At 45.0% G+C, this 22,830-nt stretch overlaps 1 protein-coding gene across 4 annotated transcripts in view; it reads left to right on the top strand.

Annotated features, from left to right (window-relative positions):
* GLCCI1 (glucocorticoid induced 1) overlaps nucleotides 1-22,830 on the top strand; it is a 467,188-nt gene that overhangs the window by 86,779 nt on the left and 357,579 nt on the right. For all 4 annotated transcript variants that reach the window (XM_078663695.1, XM_078663694.1, XM_078663693.1 and 1 more), the window contains exon 2: nucleotides 16,675-16,826. In XM_078663695.1, coding sequence (XP_078519821.1) covers nucleotides 16,675-16,826 — 152 coding nt within the window. The remainder of the gene's footprint in view (nucleotides 1-16,674; nucleotides 16,827-22,830) is intronic.

Genomic DNA, 22,830 nt, shown 5'->3' with positions numbered 1-22,830 from the left:
CAATGTCTCGGATTTGACCCAGATGGGTTCTAAGGTTTTCCACGTACTCCGGGAGGGGCCGGGTTCGGCCTACCAGGTCTCTTTGGCCATATCCAACAGGGTACGCGGGGGTCGCCCATATAGAAGCTCATAGGGCGAATATCCTGTGCTGCTCTGGACTTTGCAACGGATTGCAAACAGAGCCAGGGGTAGCATCTCTTCCCACCTCTTGCTCTCAAGGGCCAACAGCTTTTTGAGGGTAGTCTTTAGGGTGGCGTTATACCGCTCAACAAGCCCATCCGTTTGGGGATGGTAAGCGGACGTTCTGATCTGCTTAATGCCTAATTGGGAACATACCTGTCTCATGAGGGCTGATACAAAAGGGTCCCCTGATCCGTCAGGATCTCACTGGGGAAGCCTACCCTAGAAAAGATCGCTATTAGTGCCTTGGCTATGTTCTGGGTAGTGGGTTGTCGTAGGGGTATTGCCTCCGGAAAACGGGTGGCGTAGTCAACCAGGACCAACACATACCGACACCCGCTTCTGGAGGGCAACATGGGGCCTATAATATCCATCCCCACCCGGCTGAAGGGAACGTCGATAAGGGGCAGGGGTTGAAGAGGCACTCTGGGGGGCCGATATCTGCTGTTTTTCTGACAGACCGGGCAGGTCCGGCAGTACTGTTTTACCTGCTGGTAGACGCCTGGCCAATAGAATTTTTCCAGGATTGCCTGCCCGGTTTTCTTGTCGCTAAAGTGGCCCCCCAATAGGTGACTGTGGGCGAGGAACAACACCTTATCACGGAAGGGCCCCGGGATTATTAGCTGGGGTGCTTGTTGGGGCCCCCCCCCGTTCCTGTACAAAAGTCCGTTCTTTTTGTAGAAGTAGGGACCTACTCGAAGGGGGTCTTCGTTATCCAGGGCACGTCCCCATGCATCCTGTAGGACAGGATCCTCCTGTTGTGCGGCGCGGAACTCCCTGTCCGTTTCCCAGGGATGTTCCTCCACACGAACGGGGAAGACGGTGGCATAGTTCCTCTTCTCCTTCTTCTTTTGGGTTTTTGTTTTGTGCGGGCTAGCCGTTCCTTCTGTGTAGGGCTGTCCGTGAGAAAACGGGGCTTCCGACCACCACTTTTCCAAGGAGTCGGTGGTGTCTTGGAGGAGACTAGGAAGACCGGGGTAGTCGCTACCCAGTATCACTTGCTCCGGAAGAGTGGGCACGAGTCCCACGGTTAGGGTGCTTCCGTGGTCCCTGGGGTTTTGGACCCTGATCCGGGCGGTGGGGTACAGTTTAGTGTCCAAAGTTGTGCCATCCACTAGAAAGGTGAAAGCATCCCTTGTTGCACTGCTGTGAAATCCTACTGGGGACTACCCAGAGTTCCTCTATAGTTTATTTCACAACAAGTTTTCACTGTTCATATTCATTATTTTATTTTCTCGCAAAGTTCATTCGTTTACTGTTTGTGTTCATCATTTAGACATCTTATAAATGCATTTAAATTCTTAAGTCAGTCCAATGCATTTCGGTCGCTATGACCTTCATCTGGGACCATGAGCTGAAACAAGGCATAACAATACTTTATATCAGTAATACAATAATAAAATATAAACCTAAAACATTCATGCATGTTCATAATACCGATTAAACTAAATGCAAAACTGTGGCCATCTGTGCTGACACCCGAGTGTGTGCATGCTCTAGTACTCTGTTATGATAAGAGAAAAAACGCCTGTAAGGCACTCACTTTTATCTGTTTATTCTGCTCGCGTTGAGCACAACACTATATGAAATATTGATAAGAAAAAACGAACAAAATCATAATAAGCAACCACTTTTATAAACCATTCCGCTCCTATTTCATCCGGTTTGCCTGTCCGTGTTACTCACTTAAAAGACGTGAAGAAAGCGTCTTCTCTATCCTGTTCTCTCATCCACAAAAGGTACCGGCATTAGCTCGATGCCGGTCCAATGGCTAAGACTTTAACTAACCGTAGTGCAGGCTTTTTCCGATGCTTAGCTCTCATTGGTTGTATCTCCGGTCATGTGACCGGGACTACAGCCAATGGGAGCGGATCAGTTCTTTCTAGTGTTATGTTTCGTGAAAAGGAAACTAATAAAGCTATCATTATGGTGACATTTCGGAAGTTCATAGTTCTAAAACTAAACGGTCTGCCACTGAACAAAATATAATGAATAATCCAAAAGGGATATGCTTTTAAGAAAAGTGCCAACATAACAGCATAATTATACAATCCTAATTGGGTATTTTTTCGACAGATGACTCCTACATCCATTGCTGTAGGTAAGGCTGAGCACACATGTGCTTATGGAACCTTATAGAAAGTATCTATAAATAACAGGTAAATTCCACACGATCATTTAGCCCAAAAGGCTTATGTGAGTTCAACAAATACATCCAGCTGTTTTCTCTCTGAAGGAGAAATTTGTTATTGTCCCGTCCTTCAATTTTTTCAATCACTTCTAGAACTGTAAATTGTAACTGAGACACGTTATGCTTTTCTTCCTTGAAGTGAGCTGCTATGGATGACTTTACGTTGCCTGTCCTAATAATCGACTTGTGTTCATTTAGTCGGGTCTTCAACTTGCGGGTGGTTTTCCCTACATAAACCTTCCCGCAGGGACATTTCAGCATGTAGATGGCATTAGCCGTGTCACAAGTCGCATTCACGCGAAGTTTGATCCTGTGTCCTTTCATTGGGTCTGTTATAGCGCTTCCTCTGATGATGTTGTTACAGTGCCCACATTGTAGGCAAGGTCTGGTGCCTCGATATATTTCATCTTTCAATTTCTTTTGCTTTAACAGTTCGCCAAGGTTTTTCCCTCTGGTGAAAGCAAAGATGGGATACTGTTCAAAACTTCTCTCAAAGTCACTTTCGGCTCGTAAAATGTTCCAATGAGTTCTTATGATCTTCTTGAATTTTTGGCTCGTCGTTGAATATTTGGATACTACAGTAAATGTAAATGTGTAAATGTGTTGTATTTGTATAGCGCGAACAGTAACCCGGAGGCATCCCGGCGCTTGTACTCCTACCACAAGGGAACCCCTCCTGGCTTTTCCTTGTGAGGTGTCCACTCCTGGGCATCCCATGGTGAAACCAGGCATCCCTTGTGCATCGGGGGCCGTTGTGGAGACTAAGCAAGCTATTGCCCAGAGTTGCAGCGTGGGGCCCATGCTTAGATTCGGCACTGAGGCGAGAATATCCGGTCAGAGGAATTTAAGCCCGACCCCGCCGAGGCGGGAATCGAACCCTGGTCCCTGGCCAGCGTTCTGCATCAAGGTCTGCCGCTCTAACCATTGAGCCACACTTCTCCACTCCAGTCATTCTTTCTTGTTTTGATTTTGCTCGTGTCTTCATTAGTTCAGATCTTGGGATGCATTTCACCTTCTCAATTGATTGTTCAATCAGTTTAGCTGGATATCCTCTCTTCCGAAATCTTTCACCCATGGTTTCTAATGTGATCTGTACTTTGTCAATTTCAGAAGTAATTCTTTTGGCTCTCATCATCTGGGATGTGGGTAGGTGAGTTTTTAGCGAATCCTGATGAAAGCTTTGAAAATGAACAGTGTTGTTTCTGTCAGTCGACTTTCTATACATTTCCGTTTCAATCTTGCCTTGATGCAAATTCACTCGGACATCCAAAAAAGTGATAGAAGACTTAGAGATTTCCCAGGCGAGCTCTATCCTGTCATCCTTAGAGTTCAATTCAGTTAGTGCCTCTTGAAGTAATTCTTCACTGTTCTTCCATATGATGAATACGTCATCAATATAACGAACTAGCATTTTCAAATTACTGGTCCATGTGGGGTTATTCAAGATGTATTGTTCCTCATATGCCTTCATGTATAAATTTGCATATACAGGGGCGGTGCAATTGCCCATTGACGTTCCAACCAATTGTTGGTACCACTTGTTGTTGACCTTAAAGTAGCTATGGTATAGCGTGAAAACTATAAGTTCCATTAAGAAAATTTGCATTGATTCATTGTGGTCTGTTGACAAAATTGCCTCCTCCATCGCTTCTATTCCAGCTCCATGAGGTATTGAGGTATATAAGGACTTAACATCAGCTGTGCATAGTAATAATTCCTCATTCACTCCTATTTTCAAAAGGTTTAGTCTCGTTAAAAAATCTGTGGAATCCTTGATGTACGTCGTCATATTCTGTACTGTCGGTTGCATGTACTTGTCAATGAATTGACCGGTGGCTTCATGAATGCTATTTCTTGTAGATACTATGGGACGCAGTGGAGGATCCCATAGATTTTTGTGCACCTTCGGTATCATGTAATACATCGGACTGCTGGGATTCTCTTTGAGCAAAAAGTTTTTTGTTTTATCATTAATGGTGCCATTCTCCCTAGCTCGACCGACCAAATCCGTCAGTTTTTTAGCATAGTCATGAGTGGGATTTGAATTTAGCTCTGCATAGGTGTTAGAATCAGCTAAATGTTCTTCTACCTTCTGTTGATACATGGTGGCGTCCATTACCTTTTGTATGGACTACGGCAACGCCCTCTACGCCGGTACCACCGCCAAGCTCCAGAAGAGACTCCAGCGGATCCAGAACGCCTCAGCCAGACTCATCCTCGACATCCCACGAACCAGCCACATCTCCGGACCTCTGAGAGACCTTCACTGGCTCCCCGTCAACAAAAGAATCACCTTCCGCCTCCTCACCCACGCACACAAAGCCCTACACGACCAAGGCCCGAGCTACCTCAACAGCCGAGTCAACTTCTACGCTCCAAAACGCCACCTCCGATCAGCCAACCACGCCCTCGCCGCCGTCCCCGGCATCCGAAGAGCGACAACAGGAGGAAGGTCCTTCTCCTACCTGGCCGCCAAGACCTGGAACTCCCTCCCGACCGACCTGCGCCTGACCCAAGACCACCTCTCCTTCAGGAAGAAGCTGAAGACCTGGCTGTTCGAGCAGTAGCGGCACCCCCCCCCCCCCCCCCCCCAGCGCCTTGAGACCCTACGGGTAAGTAGCGCGCTCTATAAGTGCCATTGATTGATTGATTGATTATAACCAGGCCTCCGCCTTTGTCTGCTTTAGTGCAAATGATATCCTTGTTGTGCGCCAGTTTCTTTAGAGTATCCATGTCCTTGTTGGTAAGGTTCTTTCTTGGCTTTTTGTCAAATTTAATCCTGCTCAGATCTTGCTTGACCATCGTTTCAAACAGATCTAGGGTCTTATGGCTCAGTGGCGCCATGAAAGTGCTTCTTGCTCGTAATCCTTTAAGTTGATCATCTTCCGTTATAGTGGGTTTATCGACTACATGGTCAAAGAAATAGCGCAACCTCAATTTGCGCATCAATTTGAAAAAACTAATTTCAAGTTCGAGTGAATTGGTGTGGGTTGTCGGAACAAAGGAGGTGCCTTTCTCCAGTAATGTTCGTTCTTGTTCTGTTAGCTTGTACCTGGATATGTTGATCACTAAGCGTTCTTGGGTGTGATTTTCTTTTTGTCTTTCTCCTTCATCTTTATCGTGACGCTTCTTGTATTTGGAGCCTCCTTTTTTCCACCTGGATCTTCTTGTAGGTCTGGGCCTACTTCTAAAAAATGCTCATCTGTAGTGTTGGTACCTGCTGAAGTTGTCGGTTTATCAACCGCTCTTGCTCCCTCTTTTGTGACCGTTGGTGTGCTGATTTGTGAAGCCTGTGGTGCCTTCCTCGGTGGATAACTTTTGTTGGATGGTGGTCTGTTCGTGGCATCGCTTCCTGATGATGAAGTGTCAGTGAATGGGGTATAGGGGCGATTTCTCCTTCTCTGGGCATACACATCTGCCCATGTGTACACTTCCCCTAACTTATAATCGAGTGTATCTCGTTTAAATTTTCTTATTTTGCGTTCATTCACTTCTTGGGTATGACGATCTATTTGTTCTTTTGCATCCTTTAAAGCTATGTCTAATTCATCTGCAGTCATCATTTTCGATAGCTTCTCTGTGAGTTCATCCTTCTCTTTCGTTAATTCTATCAGGATAAGTGAAAGCTCTTCAATAATCAGTAAAATTAAATCCAACGAACATCTGTTCAAAATGGCATACCACTTGTCTTGAAAGGCTTTTGAATTTTTACAGAGGGAAGGCTTGAGGGCAATTCGTAGTCCCCTGGGTATCCGCTGTGCTTTGTAGTACCGGATCAATATACTAGCATGAAGTTTTTGATTCACATGACGTTTGGAGATATAGATTAACTGCTTCAAATTTTGTGCCTTAGTCCTACTTGAGGACGTTTGAGTCATCTCTTCCTGTATTAGGGAATAAATTCTGGAGGCTTCTCCCTCCTCGAAAACGAACGTGTTCGCCCTTGCTTCTGTGCTCTTTGTGATCTCTTCATATTGCATTCTTGTTCAATGTTTGTTAAAAGCAAATTTTCGTTTAACAAACATTGAACAAGAATGCAATATGAAGAGATCACAAAGAGCACAGAAGCAAGGGCAAACACGTTCGTTTTCGAGGAGGGAGAAGCCTCCAGAATTTATTCCCTAATACAGGAAGAGATGACTCAAACGTCCTCAAGTAGGACTAAGGCACAAAATTTGAAGCAGTTAATCTATATCTCCAAACGTCATGTGAATCAAAAACTTCATGCTAGTATATTGATCCGGTACCACAAAGCACAGCGGATACCCAGGGGACTACGAATTGCCCTCAAGCCTTCCCTCTGTAAAAATTCAAAAGCCTTTCAAGACAAGTGGTATGCCATTTTGAACAGATGTTCGTTGGATTTAATTTTACTGATTATTGAAGAGCTTTCACTTATCCTGATAGAATTAACGAAAGAGAAGGATGAACTCACAGAGGAGCTATTGAAAATGATGACTGCAGATGAATTAGACATAGCTTTAAAGGATGCAAAAGAACAAATAGATCGTCATACCCAAGAAGTGAATGAACGCAAAATAAGAAAATTTAAACGAGATACACTCGATTATAAGTTAGGGGAAGTGTACACATGGGCAGATGTGTATGCCCAGAGAAGGAGAAATCGCCCCTATACCCCATTCACTGACACTTCATCATCAGGAAGCGATGCCACGAACAGACCACCATCCAACAAAAGTTATCCACCGAGGAAGGCACCACAGGCTTCACAAATCAGCACACCAACGGTCACAAAAGAGGGAGCAAGAGCGGTTGATAAACCGACAACTTCAGCAGGTACCAACACTACAGATGAGCATTTTTTAGAAGTAGGCCCAGACCTACAAGAAGATCCAGGTGGAGAAAAGGAGGCTCCAAATACAAGAAGCATCACGATAAAGATGAAGGAGAAAGACCAAAAGAAAATCACACCCAAGAACGCTTAGTGATCTACATATCCAGGTACAAGCTAACAGAACAAGAACGAACAGTACTGGAGAAAGGCACCTCCTTTGTTCCGACAACCCACACCAATTCACTCTAACTTGAAATTAGTTTTTTCAAATTGATGCGCAAATTGAGGTTGCGCTATTTCTTTGACCATGTAGTCGATAAACCCACTATAACGGAAGATGATCAACTTAAAGGATTACGAGCAAGAAGCACTTTCATGACGCCACTGAGCCATAAGACCCTAGATCTGTTTGAAACGATGGTCAAGCAAGATCTGAGCAGGATTAAATTTGACAAAAAGCCAAGAAGGAACCTTACCAACAAGGACATGGATACTCTAAAGAAACTGGCGCACAACAAGGATATCATTTGCACTAAAGCAGACAAAGGCGGAGGCCTGGTTATAATGGACGCCACCATGTATCAACAGAAGGTAGAAGAACATTTAGCTGATTCTAACACCTATGCAGAGCTAAATTCAAATCCCACTCATGACTATGCTAAAAAACTGACGGATTTGGTCGGTCGAGCTAGGGAGAATGGCACCATTAATGATAAAACAAAAAACTTTTTGCTCAAAGAGAATCCCAGCAGTCCGATGTTTTACATGATACCGAAGTTGCACAAAAATCTATGGGATCCTCCACTGCGTCCCATAGTATCTACAAGAAATAGCATTCATGAAGCCACCGGTCAATTCATTGACAAGTACATGCAACCGACAGTACAGAATATGACGACGTACATCAAGGATTCCACAGATTTTTTAACGAGACTAAACCTTTTGAAAATAGGAGTGAATGAGGAATTATTACTATGCACAGCTGATGTTAAGTCCTTATATACCTCAATACCTCATGGAGCTGGAATAGAAGCGATGGAGGAGGCAATTTTGTCAACAGACCACAATGAATCAATGCAAATTTTCTTAATGGAACTGATAGTTTTCACGCTATACCATAGCTACTTTAAGGTCAACAACAAGTGGTACCAACAATTGGTTGGAACGTCAATGGGCAATTGAGCCGCCCCTGTATATGCAAATTTATACATGAAGGCATATGAGGAACAATACATCTTGAATAACCCCACATGGACCAGTAATTTGAAAATGCTAGTTCGTTATATTGATGACGTATTCATCATATGGAAGAACAGTGAAGAATTACTTCAAGAGGCACTAACTGAATTGAACTCTAAGGATGACAGGATAGAGCTCACCTGGGAAATCTCTAAGACTTCTATCACTTTTTTGGATGTCCGAGTGAATTTGCATCAAGGCAAGATTGAAACGGAAATGTATAGAAAGTCGACTGACAGAAACAACACTGTTCATTTTCAAAGCTTTCATCAGGATTCGCTAAAAACTCACCTACCCACATCCCAGATGATGAGAGCCAAAATAATTACTTCTGAAATTGACAAAGTACAGATCACATTAGAAACCATGGGTGAAAGATTTCGGAAGAGAGGATATCCAGCTAGACTGATTGAACAATCAATTGAGAAGGTGAAATGCATCCCAAGATCTGAACTAATGAAGACCCGAGCAAAATCAAAACAAGAAAGGATGACTGTAGTATCCAAATATTCAACGACGAGCCAAAAATTCAAGAAGATCATAAGAACTCATTGGAACATTTTACGAGCCGAAAGTGACTTTGAGAGAAGTTTTGAACAGTATCCCATCTTTGCTTTCACCAGAGGGAAAAACCTTGGCGAACTGTTAAAGCAAAAGAAATTGAAAGATGAAATATATCGAGGCACCAGACCTTGCCTACAATGTGGGCACTGTAACAACATCATCAGAGGAAGCGCTATAACACACCCAATGAAAGGACACAGGATCAAACTTCGCGTGAATGCGACTTGTGACACGGCTAATGCCATCTACATGCTGAAATGTCCCTGCGGGAAGGTTTATGTAGGGAAAACCACCCGCAAGTTGAAGACCCGATTAAATGAACACAAGTCGAATATTAGGACAGGCAACGTAAAGTCATCCATAGCAGCTCACTTCAAGGAAGAAAAGCATAACGTGTCTCAGTTACAATTTACAGTTCTAGAAGTGATTGAAAAAATTGAAGGACGGGACAATAACAAATTTCTCCTTCAGAGAGAAAACAGCTGGATGTATTTGTTGAACTCACATAAGCCTTTTGGGCTAAATGATCGTGTGGAATTTACCTGTTATTTATAGATACTTTCTATAAGGTTCCATAAGCACATGTGTGCTCAGCCTTACCTACAGCAATGGATGTAGGAGTCATCTGTCGAAAAAATACCCAATTAGGATTGTATAATTATGCTGTTATGTTGGCACTTTTCTTAAAAGCATATCCCTTTTGGATTATTCATTATATTTTGTTCAGTGGCAGACTGTTTAGTTTTAGAACTATGAACTTCCGAAATGTCACCATAATGATAGCTTTATTAGTTTCCTTTTCACGAAACATAACACTAGAAAGAACTGATCCGCTCCCATTGGCTGTAGTCCCGGTCACATGACCGGAGATACAACCAATGAGAGCTAAGCATCGGAAAAAGCCTGCACTACGGTTAGTTAAAGTCTTAGCCATTGGACCGGCATCGAGCTAATGCCGGTACCTTTTGTGGATGAGAGAACAGGATAGAGAAGACGCTTTCTTCACGTCTTTTAAGTGAGTAACACGGACAGGCAAACCGGATGAAATAGGAGCGGAATGGTTTATAAAAGTGGTTGCTTATTATGATTTTGTTCGTTTTTTCTTATCAATATTTCATATAGTGTTGTGTTCAACGCGAGCAGAATAAACAGATAAAAGTGAGTGCCTTACAGGCGTTTTTTCTCTTATCATAACAGAGCACTAGAGCATGTACACACTCGGGTGTCAGCACAGATGGCCACAGTTTTGCATTTAGTTTAATCGGTATTATGAACATGCATGAATGTTTTAGGTTTATATTTTATTATTGTATTACTGATATAAAGTATTGTTATGCCTTGTTTCAGCTCATGGTCCCAGATGAAGGTCATAGCGACCGAAATGCATTGGACTGACTTAAGAATTTAAATGCATTTATAAGATGTCTAAATGATGAACACAAACAGTAAACGAATGAACTTTGCGAGAAAATAAAATAATGAATATGAACAGTGAAAACTTGTTGTGAAGTAAACTATAGAGGAACTCTGGGTAGTCCCCAGTAGGATTTCACCGCAGTGCAACAAGGGATGCTTTCACCTTTCTAGTGGATGGCACAACTTTGGATGATTTAAGGACGCCCAAGGCAAGAGGCGCCACCTTGTTTGCACGCTTAAAAATAAGAGGAGCTTTTGAACTGAGAAACTTTGGTCAAATATTACAAAGTAGCAGTGCGCTCACAGCGTCTCAACGTTCACAGTTTAGTACAGTTTAGTGTCGCCATGGACGCACTGGATGGCTACTGTGCCGGTCACTGGTCCCACCGGGTTGGGGAGTTCCTGGGGTCGGAGCACACTCTGCCTGCAGCCCGTATCAGCAAGGGCTAGTACCGGATGTCCATCAACTTTCACAGGGCAATGGTATTTGGGAGGGGTGGTTTCCGCAGGGAGACAGATGAAGTTCCGGGCGAGACCCACTTCCATCGGTTCCTCCTTCTGGGGACACACTCTGGCAATGTGTCCATAACCCCCGCAATGATAACACTGAGGTCCGGGTGGGGTTGGGCGAGGCAAAACAGGATAAGGGAACAGGGGAACAGGTTCTGGTTTCCTGAGCAAGAGAGGCCTCGGACCCCAGTGGAGGTTATGGGGTGGCGGACGGTGGGTGTGTTCGTCTTTGGGTTTCTGGAAGTCCTGGGCCCGACTGTAAGCACTGGCGATTTCTATCGCGTTTTCCAGGTTGAGGCGGGCGTGTTGACGAACCCATTTTTGGGTGGCCGGATGCAGAGATGCCAAGAACTGTTCCAAGTATATTTTGGAGAGGATGTCCTCCTTTGAGGCCATGGCGGATCGCAGCCAGCGATCGGCCAGGTCTCTGATACGAAAAGACCGAGCCCGGGGTGTTTCATGGGGCCCTTCTTTGGCTTGGCGTAGCCTTACCCTATAGGTCTCGTCATCTATGCCAAGGCGTTCTAGGATGCACGTTTTTATGTCCGCATAAGGGGTCTGTCCCTGGATATTGGCCTGTTGGTAGGCCGCTTGTAACTCGCCGGTCAGAAGAGGACCTAGGTAGTGACCCCAACGGTCAAGGGGCCAGGCAGCGGCCTGTGCCAAACGCTCAAAATTGGTAAAAAAAAGAAGCCCGGGTCCTCTCCTAGTACATACTTCTGGAGGACCACCGAAGGAAGAGTCGTGATTGGTCTTTGTTGGCCCAGTACGTCAGTGAGCTTGCCCATGGCTTGGTCTTGAGCTGCGCCTTGGCCTTTAAGGACATCGTGCAACTGTCCGCGGTCGTCCTCAGCCGTCTTGAGGAACTGTTCCATCATCTTCCCCAACTGCTCCTGTGTCTCCGCTAATTTCGTGACAGCGGCCTCCATGCTTCCGGACGATCCCACTTCTGACACCACCTGTGACCGTGGGGTGTAGGCAGGCCGGAATAACAAGCGGGGAGGCCGGATATAGTGGGCTATGTCTGAGCCGGATTTATTGTCAAAGTACAAGATATCGGCAAAATACAAAAAGGACTGAAACGGAGACACGCATGAAGGAGATGTCCGAAGAGACGCTTGGCAAGATGGTGGGTGCTGGTCTTCGTCTGAAGCGCTCTCGTCGTCTGGCTGCTCGGGATGGTGGTCCCTCGGAGGTTTGGGAAGAAGAGAGAGAGAGGGGCAGTTAGTCCGGTTAACATGAAGCAGACGTTGCTTTCTACCGACACCAGGGGGTGTGGGAGAGAAAAGGAACGTGAGGAAGGTAGTGGTGGGATCAAGAATCTGAAAGAGGAAGATTAGGAGGGCGGAAGAGTGATAGTGTGACGGGTGAGGGCCGGGGTCTTTTGTACAGGAGTGCTCGTGACAGACAACACTGGTGCTATCTACAATATATCTACAGTGACGGATGCAAGGTGTGGTTGTGAATACTATATACACTACTACTGTGCGTTCCAGCAAGTATTCGGTACTCACATGCCCCGCCGTAACTCTCCTCTGAGTTACGGCCGCTCTCCAGCCTCCTCCAACGGACTCCACCAGTCCTCGGTCCAGACTTCGTCTCCTTCTCCGTCACCGCTCTCCTCCTCCGGTTCTTCGCTTGCTGTCTCCTGCCACGAGTCCGCTGGCTTGAACACTCGGTCTTCCTTGGTTCCGGCTTTTCTGTGCTCCGCCTCTGGATGGTGGGAGGTACTTCCGGGGTCGCTGGACAGTCCTTCCGGGAGTCCGCCCGTCACGATTGGTTCCTGCAATGAAGGAGAGAGGGGTGGAGTCCGGGTTGACATGGACGCCACAGAGTCGGGTGTCGAGGCTTGGGATCTTGTGGGACGATGCAGCTTTGCCGAGGTAGGGTTGGGGGCTCTTTCACACCCTCCTAGGTTTACGATATACTGTTGTAAATAGGGATAAGCCGCAGGAAGTAGTGGCCCATGATTTAGCCCCACGGGTCGCCTCTAATGACACCTCTGTGGAAATAAACGAAATAGAGGAGCTTACAGGACCCGTGATGTCAACCAACGATCCGCTGACCTACGCTGAGTCAGCTACTGCCTTGCCCGCACAGACCTGTGAACAAAAGCAAACGCCAATAAGTGAACGGAACATTAACCCTGATTCAAACATAGCTGCAGGGGATATTACAGAGCCAAGCTTTGCGGTTCTTCCTGGAAACGCCACAGCAGATGAAGTTCCGGCCCCAACCGATTCAACTGCAAGGAGGTACAACATAATCTCATGGAACATTGCTGGTCTAGCGGGTAAAATCAATGACCCGATTTGGGTGACTTTTATAAAATCCTTTTCAGTAATCTGCCTACAAGAAACATGGCTGGTAGGAAACAATGTATTCATAGCAGGATACAAAACTTTCTTTGTGCCAGCCGAGCCTTCCAGGAGTGGTAGAGCTAAAGGGGGTCTAGCTGTGTACATTGACCTAGCATTAACATGTTCTGTTAAAAGATTTCCCCTTTGTGACAACGACATTCAAATACTGTTGGTTAAAAATGGGAAAGAATCATTAACCTTGATTATCTTTTACAATGCTGTTAACAAAAAAGGGGATTGTAAGATTGCTGAATTAGGCAGTTTCCTTAGGGATAACATAGAGAGACTTTCACTCCAGATCGTCATTGTAGGGGACTTTAATGCACATCCCTGTGGGAACCCAGCAAATCCAGTAACAGGTTTATTGGGTTGTAACAGACTAGAAGGCTTTCACTTTGATCATACCCCCCGGGGCAATTTATTGAATAATTCTACGGATGAATTTGATTTAATCACTGCCGTGTCCCAGGTGGACAATCATATTCTTCATGAAGTCCCCACATATAAAGGCAGCGTGGGGGGTTCCTATATTGATCACATACTTTTCTCTAGTGCTCTCAGCACCCATATGTTAGGTTTGAAAATTCTTGAGAACTCACTTAGCGACCACAATCCAGTCTGCATTCACTTAGGAGGCAATATTTTAAATGTGTAAAGAAAAAGGGTAGATGGTGGGGTTCTAAAATGTACAGATGGCAAAAGACACTTAAAGTGGGTAAAGGTGAACTCGGCTCAACTGTACGAACAGATTAATAATACCTGCAATATCGAATTATTAACCTGTGTTTCTCCAGCACGCTCAGCCCAGGAAATTCGCTTAGCCTATGATGGCATTGTCTCAAAAATTGGGGCAATGTTAACCATACCCTCTACAGGTCGGGCTTGTAGTGACCCTAAGTGGTTTGATCACTCTTGCTCGAGGGCAAATCGTGACTTAAAGACGGCTCTAAAAGCCAGACCCAGGAACCCGCTAAGTATCAGGGCAGCTCGCCTTACCTATAAAAGGGCTTTGGCTGTACGTAAGGCAGAAGTGAAAGCTTCCATCTGGGAAAATCTGTTAGATCCCATAACACTTGGAAATAGTGCAAAATTTTGGGGAATTATAAATAAACCCCTGTTTGAATCCCCAGGCGAATCCTCAATAGGCACCCACATATTAGAAGAAGAGTGGGTCTCCCATTTTAGCTCCATTTTTAACAGCGAAAAGCCACAGCCAGAACATAAAAAAGGTAATCCAGGTGACAACCCTCTGCAATTTTCTATTCGAGAGGTGGAGAAGGGTATTATGGGCCTATCTAGTAATAAAGCACCTGGGCCTGATGGCTTGCCCCCGGACCTTTTCAAATCAAGAGTATCACTGTGGGCACCCGTTCTTTCTGCTGTACTTAACGCAGTCGCAGATCACGGATGCCTAAAGTCTTGGGGGGTATCCACGATAGTCCCAGTTTTTAAAAAAGGGGATCGAAATAGCACGACCTGCTACAGGCCAATATCTTTAATCCACTCGGTGGTCAAAGTAGTAGGAGGTGTAATTTTGAACAGGTTAACAGCCTGGGCTGAAGAAAACAACATAATTTCCCCGATCCAGTATGGCTTTAGACCAGGTAATTCCACCATCTCACAGTGCCTCAACCTGTACATGGTACTGGGAAAATATACTTTGGCACGTCAGGGCACAATTTATATGGCCTTTATGGTCCTCTCCTCGGCCTTCGATTGTGTCAACCGGGCCAAGTTATGGAAGGCTATGGGAAACATGGGGGTGGAGCAGAACCTGGTTAACTTTTTGGCGGACTTAAATCAGGACACCCGGGCCAATGTACGATATTCCCAGGACCTGAAGGTAACCAGGGAATTTGGAGTGCACCGGGGTGTAAGACAGGGCTGTATCCTGGCCCCGTTTCTTTTTAACTTATACATCAACAACTTAGAGAACAATCTTTTAAATACAGGCGCCGATTATCCTTACGTTGGGCGCAAAGGGTTACCGGTCCTCCTTTATGCGGACAATGCCGTCTTGTTGGCTAGGACTGCAAAAGGCCTCCAATCATTTCTTGACACCTTTTTCAGTTTCATGAAAACCCGGGATCTTGCCATTAATAATTCAAAAGCCTTTGTAATGAATGTAGGCAAAGGACATAAGACGTTTTCATTTTATGTAAACGGGGAGAAGATTCCTACAACAAAAACTTTTTCATATCTGGGTGTCCTGTTCGATAACCAACTGAAATGGGGACCCGCCATACAGAGGAAAAAGGGGGAGATAACCCGGGCTAATGCGGCCATTTTTAACTTTGCAAGGAAAATGGGCAAACGGCCAATTGCCGCGCTGTTAAAAATTTACCAGGCCAAGAGCGTGGCGATAGGCTGTTATGGAAGTGAGTTATGGGGGTATACAGCTATTAATGATTTGGTGGTAGCTGAAAATAATTTATTGAAACAGCTGTTGGGGGTCCCGAGGGGCACTGCTAACTTCATAGTGCACGAAGAACTAGGCTCCCCTTATTTAAGCGATATTATAGCACTACGACCTTTAACATGCTGGTTGAAATGTTGGCTTAATAAGGATCTACCGTTAAACCACCAACTCTTGAGAGAAGCCTTATCATGAGACAATATGTTAAAAATCCCATGGTTAAAATATCTGAAAAATTGCTTCCTCGCATTGGGGCGCCCAGAACTTTTCTCGAACCCTGACTCTATCACCATAGCTGACGTAGAGTTTGTGAAGAACACCTATCCTCTGATGCAGAACCTACAGCGTGAGGAGGCGGAACTAAGCAAAAGCAGTTCGAAAATATGTTGTTTTACAATCTACATTTATCATGGAACCTTATTTGTCCTGGCCAATGTCAAGCTTTGACCGCTTTTTGTTAATTAGGTTCCGTTTGGGTCTTTTTCATCTACTGCTAGTAGTTCCAAAAGGTAGCCACCAAGGCCAAGTGTTACCGTCCTGCGGCTGCGACCATGTGTCTCCGCAGGACTTGGTGCACTTTTTATTTATTTGTTCGTTTTATGATACACCCCGGAGGATTTATCTTAAGCCTCTTCTTAAAAAATTGAATTTTACCCAGGTTAGACCTGCACGTTGTTATTTACAGCTGCTAAAACACGAATGCACTTTATTTGTAATCAGCTTTTTAAAACTAGCCCTAAAATTTAGAAACAGTATGGAGGGTTAAAATGCCTAGAATTGTTGTAAATCTTTTGCACTAGATTAAATTGTATTTTATATATCCGGATAAGAGGCTTTTAGATACTTGGTTTTCATGATGATGTTTTTATCAAATTGTGCTTTTATGGTTGTTTTGTGTAAATAACCGAATAAAGATTTTCTGATTCTGATAGTGGCCCGCCTTGTAATTGGCAAAAGCTTCATGAAGCCCTTATTGAATGAATGTTGTCTTTTTATGTTGCAGTAGACAAGTCAAAAACTCATAAAATCAGAACTTCAAAAGCTATAAGGAGAACTTCATCTTTGGACACAATAACCGGACCATACCTCACAGGACAGTGGCCACGTGACCCCCATGCACTCGACCCTTCATGCATGAAAGATGAATCTACTCAGGTATCGTGACAACTCGCCAGGTTATAGCTGTGTAGTCATTTAGGCCTATGTGTTTTAATAAATTGTCTGCTGTGTTGGGGCCGTAGACTAACTGCATGTGCCACATTTACATGTACTTTTTGTAAATAGGCGTAACTTGGGAATTGTAAAGAAATGTGTAGCTCATTACCGCTGTTAGGTTTTCCTTGATGGTGCTTTCACCATTTATAGTCAAATGCTGTAGTCTGCACAGAGAGGGAGGCAAAAATATAGCCATTGACTGTTGTCTGTCATAACAACATAGATTTGTATTCTCTCCTCAAGATTTTAATTGGTAACACAGGCATATCAGTCTGCATGCACTTTTAACAAGTCTCTGGCACCTGAGGGCAGCAAGCACCACATACTACTTGTGACACAATTCAGCTAGGATCCTGGTGAAGCAGTCTCTAGCTCAAAGGAAATCCTTGACCCGTTTTCACTGAAATTGTGCCATCTGCAGTGCATGCACTAATTCAATAACTTCAGTGGTGGATGGCACTGATCGGGTGGTGGGCGGGGAAGCAGGGGTTGGAGGGTGGGAAGGGGATAAATAAAATGTTTTAACTTACCTCCTGTCCACGTCCCGTGTCGTTCTCGTCACGTCTCTCCACTCCTTCCTTCCTCCGGCCGGACATGAAGGACACCGGAGACACCTAGGCTCCTCTGAGCCAATCCCAACGCTGCAATGAAACAGTTGTGATTGGTCTGAGCGCTGTGGATCGGCGCTCAGACTGGGAATGGGGGCCTGGGCATGTTCTCTATCCAGGCTGTAATGCAGCCTTGGTGGAGCGCATGCTATGTACGCATGAATGTTTGGCAGGCCCGAGGCGGCTGGCCGAGCATTCATGTACACAAGTGAAAACCACTCCTCCCCTTCCCTGCTCCTTCAGCAGAGCAGCTCAGTCTGCTTCCCAAAGCTGCTGCGCTCACAATAGCAACAAATAAAATGATAATAACATTGAACTATTATTTTCTTTTTTCTTTTTCTTACACTACTGAATAGCAGTGGGGTGACGCTCCTCCACCTTAGCGGAGGAGCCAGCACTGAAGAACTGTACGAATTAGTGTAAGAGCTGTAGATGACCAAACACACAATCAAATCCCTGACCACTGCTCTGTCGTTCCTTGCTTTGCTGTCAGCAGTCCATTCACTAGCATTCACTGATAATAACTTTTCTTTTACATAGCGGTTTGTTCGGAATGTCTGCGGTTTCTATGTGCTCTGAATAACAAATGTTACTGTTAACCCGACGTATGCTGTTAAAGTTACCAACCTGGGCAGAATGTGTGGTTGAGTCGCCCTTGATGGGTTTTGAACTCGTGACCGACAAGTCTCTATATCTCAACGATGGGTATTCAATTCTCCGAGCTGTCTAGCTCAGCTAGTGCATACTTAGGAGACACAAAGTTTAGTTAAGGTTGGCTTGTGATGTATGATCCAGTTCTGCGTGTCTGAACGTAAACATAATGTGATCATACCTACTCCAGGTGGCGGGGCTCATTTCTCGGAGAGAGGCTCAGAACTGTGGTGACTGTCTTTGAACAGATGCAGAGCCACTGATATCCTGCTGTTAAAATCTTTGGTCTTGGCTTGTTACTGCTTAGGTCCATTGATTCTTGTTATTACCTGGAGCCACTGCTGTTTATGATTACCTGGGGTTATTCATTTTCTTTGGTGCCTTGGGTCGTTGTTATTCTTTGTCTTGATGCTCTTTGCTGCCTTGGGTCATTGATGTGAGGGAATGCTTGTGCTTTGTCTGTGTGCTTGGGTGCCCGTTTGTCTTTTTGGCTGTGTGTAGGTGATTGCAGATGAGGTGTTCTTTGGGCGTGGATATTGATAAGTGTATTTGCCTGTCTGCATGTGCCAGGGTCGGACTGGCCTATAGGGCAATCAAGCGTTGCCAATGGGCTGGTCTGTGTGGGCTGTTTTTTTTAGCAGCTGTTGGCCGATTTTATAGCCAGATGGGCCGGTTTTTACTGTTGTTTTTCCTGATATTACTGCTTTTTTAGCTATCTAGGGGGCAGCTCTTGCTTTGGTGCCCAGGCCTATTAGTTGTCCAAATCCGACCCTGATATGTGCATAAATATAACATTTATGTCAAAGCGTGGAAAGATATTGGGGTCTGCATGTGTGAAAGGACTATACAAATCGCATACCTATGGGATTCGTCAAAGTGTGTTCGTATTCGATTTGTATTGCATTACTATATCAGAGAGTTTGATTCATAACACATGTCAGTTTTATTTATTGACTTTTGAGGACTACTTTTAGTTTGATTAGTACCATAATTATGCAATAACCACCCACTATACATTCTCTAAGATTATACTTCACATTGGGGAATGAAAAGTAAAGGTGTAGAGCTTTAAAACCTCATATTAAAAGTCAAACGGGCTCATTCGCTTGCTGTCAGTATTCATATATGCATCCTCGTGGCTTTGAACGAGGCCTTGAAGCATTGTTGTCTTTATATTGAAGTTTTATGCAAGATCCAAGACACATTAAAGTGGATTTATCCATTAAGACTGGTAGAAACATTATTGTTGTTAGGATAGAACTAAATTGTGGCGATGGGTTTGGATCAGAAGGCTCTACTGCTGTAAAACTGACAGCTGCAATTACCCAAGAGTAGTTTGGGAATTTTTTTAAATTTCAAATTCCTACCCTGCACCTGCATTTTATTCAGCAGGTGTGCACTTACACATGCGTAATATCTTGCAGTGGTGCAGTTGCACTTTAAAACTATTTTTGTTCTCCTCAGGGAAATGTTTCCCTGTTGGGAGAGGGGGCATTCTCCTACACCCCACGTTTATAGGGTTTTCCTACAAACCCCCCCACCACAAAGTACGATTTACCTGTGGGCAGTAATACATCTTTCAGCTGTATATCTAAAGTAGAAGTGTGCAACAAAGTGAATACTCAAATCCTTGCAAGTGTGTATGTGTGTGTGTTCATCTACTTTCCAACGTTTCAAGATATCCTCACCCTGAAACACACATTCCTCCGTTCTTGCAGATCTTCACCATAGCCCCTGTTGGTACTGCTAAGCCAAAAAGATAGTTTGCTACTTTAAGTGCATTAGTTCATACCTGCTGTGGTGTTGTCAGCTAAAATGTCTTTAAACTCGGATCCATATTAAACATTATATACAAACCTGAATTTCTTCAGCTTGTTTGAACCGCAATCCAAGAAACCAGGTCTTTCTCCCCGTAAATGGAAATCGATGAACCATATCTGCTGCATAGTATGAACCTGTAGATTTTGGTCTCAAGTTCCGTCCTCCACTAAAACACGGCACAAAAGGGGGTGGTGATGGACGGAGCATCTGAACCAATCAAACACTCACACCCAGTCAAAAGATCTGGGTTTGATCCATCACCGTTCTTTAGCCCACTCTGCCACCCCAGGTCAGACATGGCTATATGCAAATCAGCCTGACCCTGTGCGTCATGGGAACAGTCCAGCCCGAACTGCCAAGCCATGCCTTCCCTGGACCGGAAACAAACTTCCGAGGACCGGTTTCTGGCATTATAGCCGTCTTCAGCCCGGCTTGCATGAATCCAGTGGCAAAGTGAGCAAGGGACTCACGTCTGAGCATACCCTGCCACACTTATGGCGGCCAAAGCGGTACAAAAGGGGGTGGTGAAGGACGGAGCATCTGAACCAATCAAACACTCACACCCAGTCAAAAGATCTGGGTTTGATCCATCACCGTTCTTTAGCCCACTCTGCCACCCCAGTTCAGACATGGCTATATGCAAATCAGTCTGACCCTGTGCCTCATAGGAACAGTCCAGCCCGAACTTCCAAGCCATGCCTTCCCTGGACCGGAAACAAGCTTCCAAGGACCGGTTTCTGGCATTCCAGCCGTCTTCAGCCCGTCCATCTCCACCCCCTTTTGTTCCTCCACTAAAACACAGCATTATAGTTCCACCCCAGTTGAAATTCGTGTTAAAAATACAAACCCTTCCTCCCTTCTGTGAACATCCAGTCCAGGCCCTAGTTTTGTCACACATTAACAGAAGCAACATTCTACTCACTGGTTTGCCAGTCCTCATTGACGTTTATCAAAGCAGTGATTGTACTGATCACAACCAAAAATAGTTTGACGACAACCCCATGCGTCACAGAACTGCATTGGATCCTCACCCTCCCAGAATACAGATCTGTGTTTGTTTAAGGTGCTGCACCTGAGTAAACCGTACTACCTTTCCACTAAACACATCTGGTCAGGTGGGCACTCTTTCGTAGTCGCACATCCCTAACATAGCTTACAGTTGCAAAGACCTGCAAACACACTAATCAACAGGGTTGCTCACCACTTGACACTCTTGAATGGCCCTGTTTAGGTATCGCCTACCTGCGCGCATGTGCTGCATAGACAAAAGACCTTTTGGAATGGCTCTGGCTTTTCAGCCAAAAACGTGCCCACAATGGCAACGCGTGCACGTTTGGCGATTCCATTGCGGTAGCGAGCAGCTGGCGCCATATGGTATCAATTAGCGCGCTGTGCTGCTCGCTCCCGCAAGGGAATCGCGCAGGCCCCCTCCTCTCTCCTCTCTCCCTGCTGCCACGCGCTTTTTTTTGATTGTCCTGATCGAGAAAGCGGTCTATCGCCTGAACGCACTCATCAAAAGATCCGGTCTGGTCACTGTAGGGCTTGTTTCTGAACCTCTGTGGTACGGCTTCCGGTCTCATTTTTTGGAGGGGGGGCCGCATCACAGCGAAAATAACAAAACAGTACGTGTAAAGCGCACGCTCCGCCAGAAGGGTATGTTGTCGCTCAATAACAGATGTTTATTGATACCCAACCTAATGGTACTCATTCTATCGACCTCAGCAGGATGAAAGGCTGAGTGGACAGACACAATGCATAAGGAAAACTGAATCTGCTTGTGTGCGTCAAGTCTGCAGTGGAAGCCCTCAGCTGTTGAGAGTTTATACTCTTAGGGCACTTCAGAATGAGCTCCACGTTCAGTCACAAACACTCCCCCTGTAGCCCTCACCCAGAGACCCACAGTGCCTCCTAGAGCAGGACTCTTTACTAAATGATGCCACAAAGAGTCGAGGTGCTGCCTCATAGTGCTAGGACCTCCCACCATGCTACAGTCTACCAATCGCATCACACCTCCAGCTGCCCAACAAATGTCTGAGAACAAGTAATAGACCACTGAGAAGAAACAAGCTTCCAGGTCTGCCTTAGAGCATGGTAAATCCGACAAGGCTGCACAGCTGTCATTAAAGCATCACAACTTCTTTCGAATTTGATTAACATGCACCAGAAGACAACAAGAGCAGATCTGATCAATCATACACATCACAACAACTCCGCCCAGGCATGCACCGGCAACAGGGCTGTGCCAGCAAACCTTGCCTTCTGTGATGCAGCACCAGCAAACACAGACCTGCACAAATCACTAATCGGGAGCGGCCATTATTCCGGATATGGACCAAGCACCAGAATCGACCAGAACCTGCAAAATTTGAGGCATATAGTTCCATGGTGCTGTGGGTTTTGAAGTGGGCGCTAAAGGGTTCTAATGTCCAAGTAGGTCTCATTCCTTCACTAACAGTTATCTTGTCAATCTACCAAGGGACTCAATACTTTGATGGAGTGACGAGCTAGGATTTGTAAGGCTTCTTCCTTCGTAAACCGTGCTCCCATGGACCTTAAGCCACTTGTGCAATTATTAGACAATTTTTGTTCACTTTTCGCATGATTCTATTTCCTTAACAAACTATATTACAATTAGCAGCTTAATACACGAGATCTCTACTGTGCAGCAGGATTACCCATGCCTGTCCTCCAGAATCTTCCAAATATCATGGAAATGACTGAATAGGAGTTTCTGGGATGCGGTTGCTATCTTTTAAACTGTTTTTCTACCACAGGATATATTCCATTTAGATGCACCTTTATCCATCCTATATTTTAAAAGCTTTGATGGGTCACTTAAATCTTTTTTAATTTTCTTCTTGTTG

The sequence above is a fragment of the Lissotriton helveticus genome, chromosome 10 (genome assembly GCF_964261635.1).
Source record: "Lissotriton helveticus chromosome 10, aLisHel1.1, whole genome shotgun sequence".
NCBI classification, from domain to species: Eukaryota; Metazoa; Chordata; class Amphibia; order Caudata; family Salamandridae; genus Lissotriton; species Lissotriton helveticus.
This window is presented reverse-complemented; position numbering and strand designations above follow the sequence as displayed.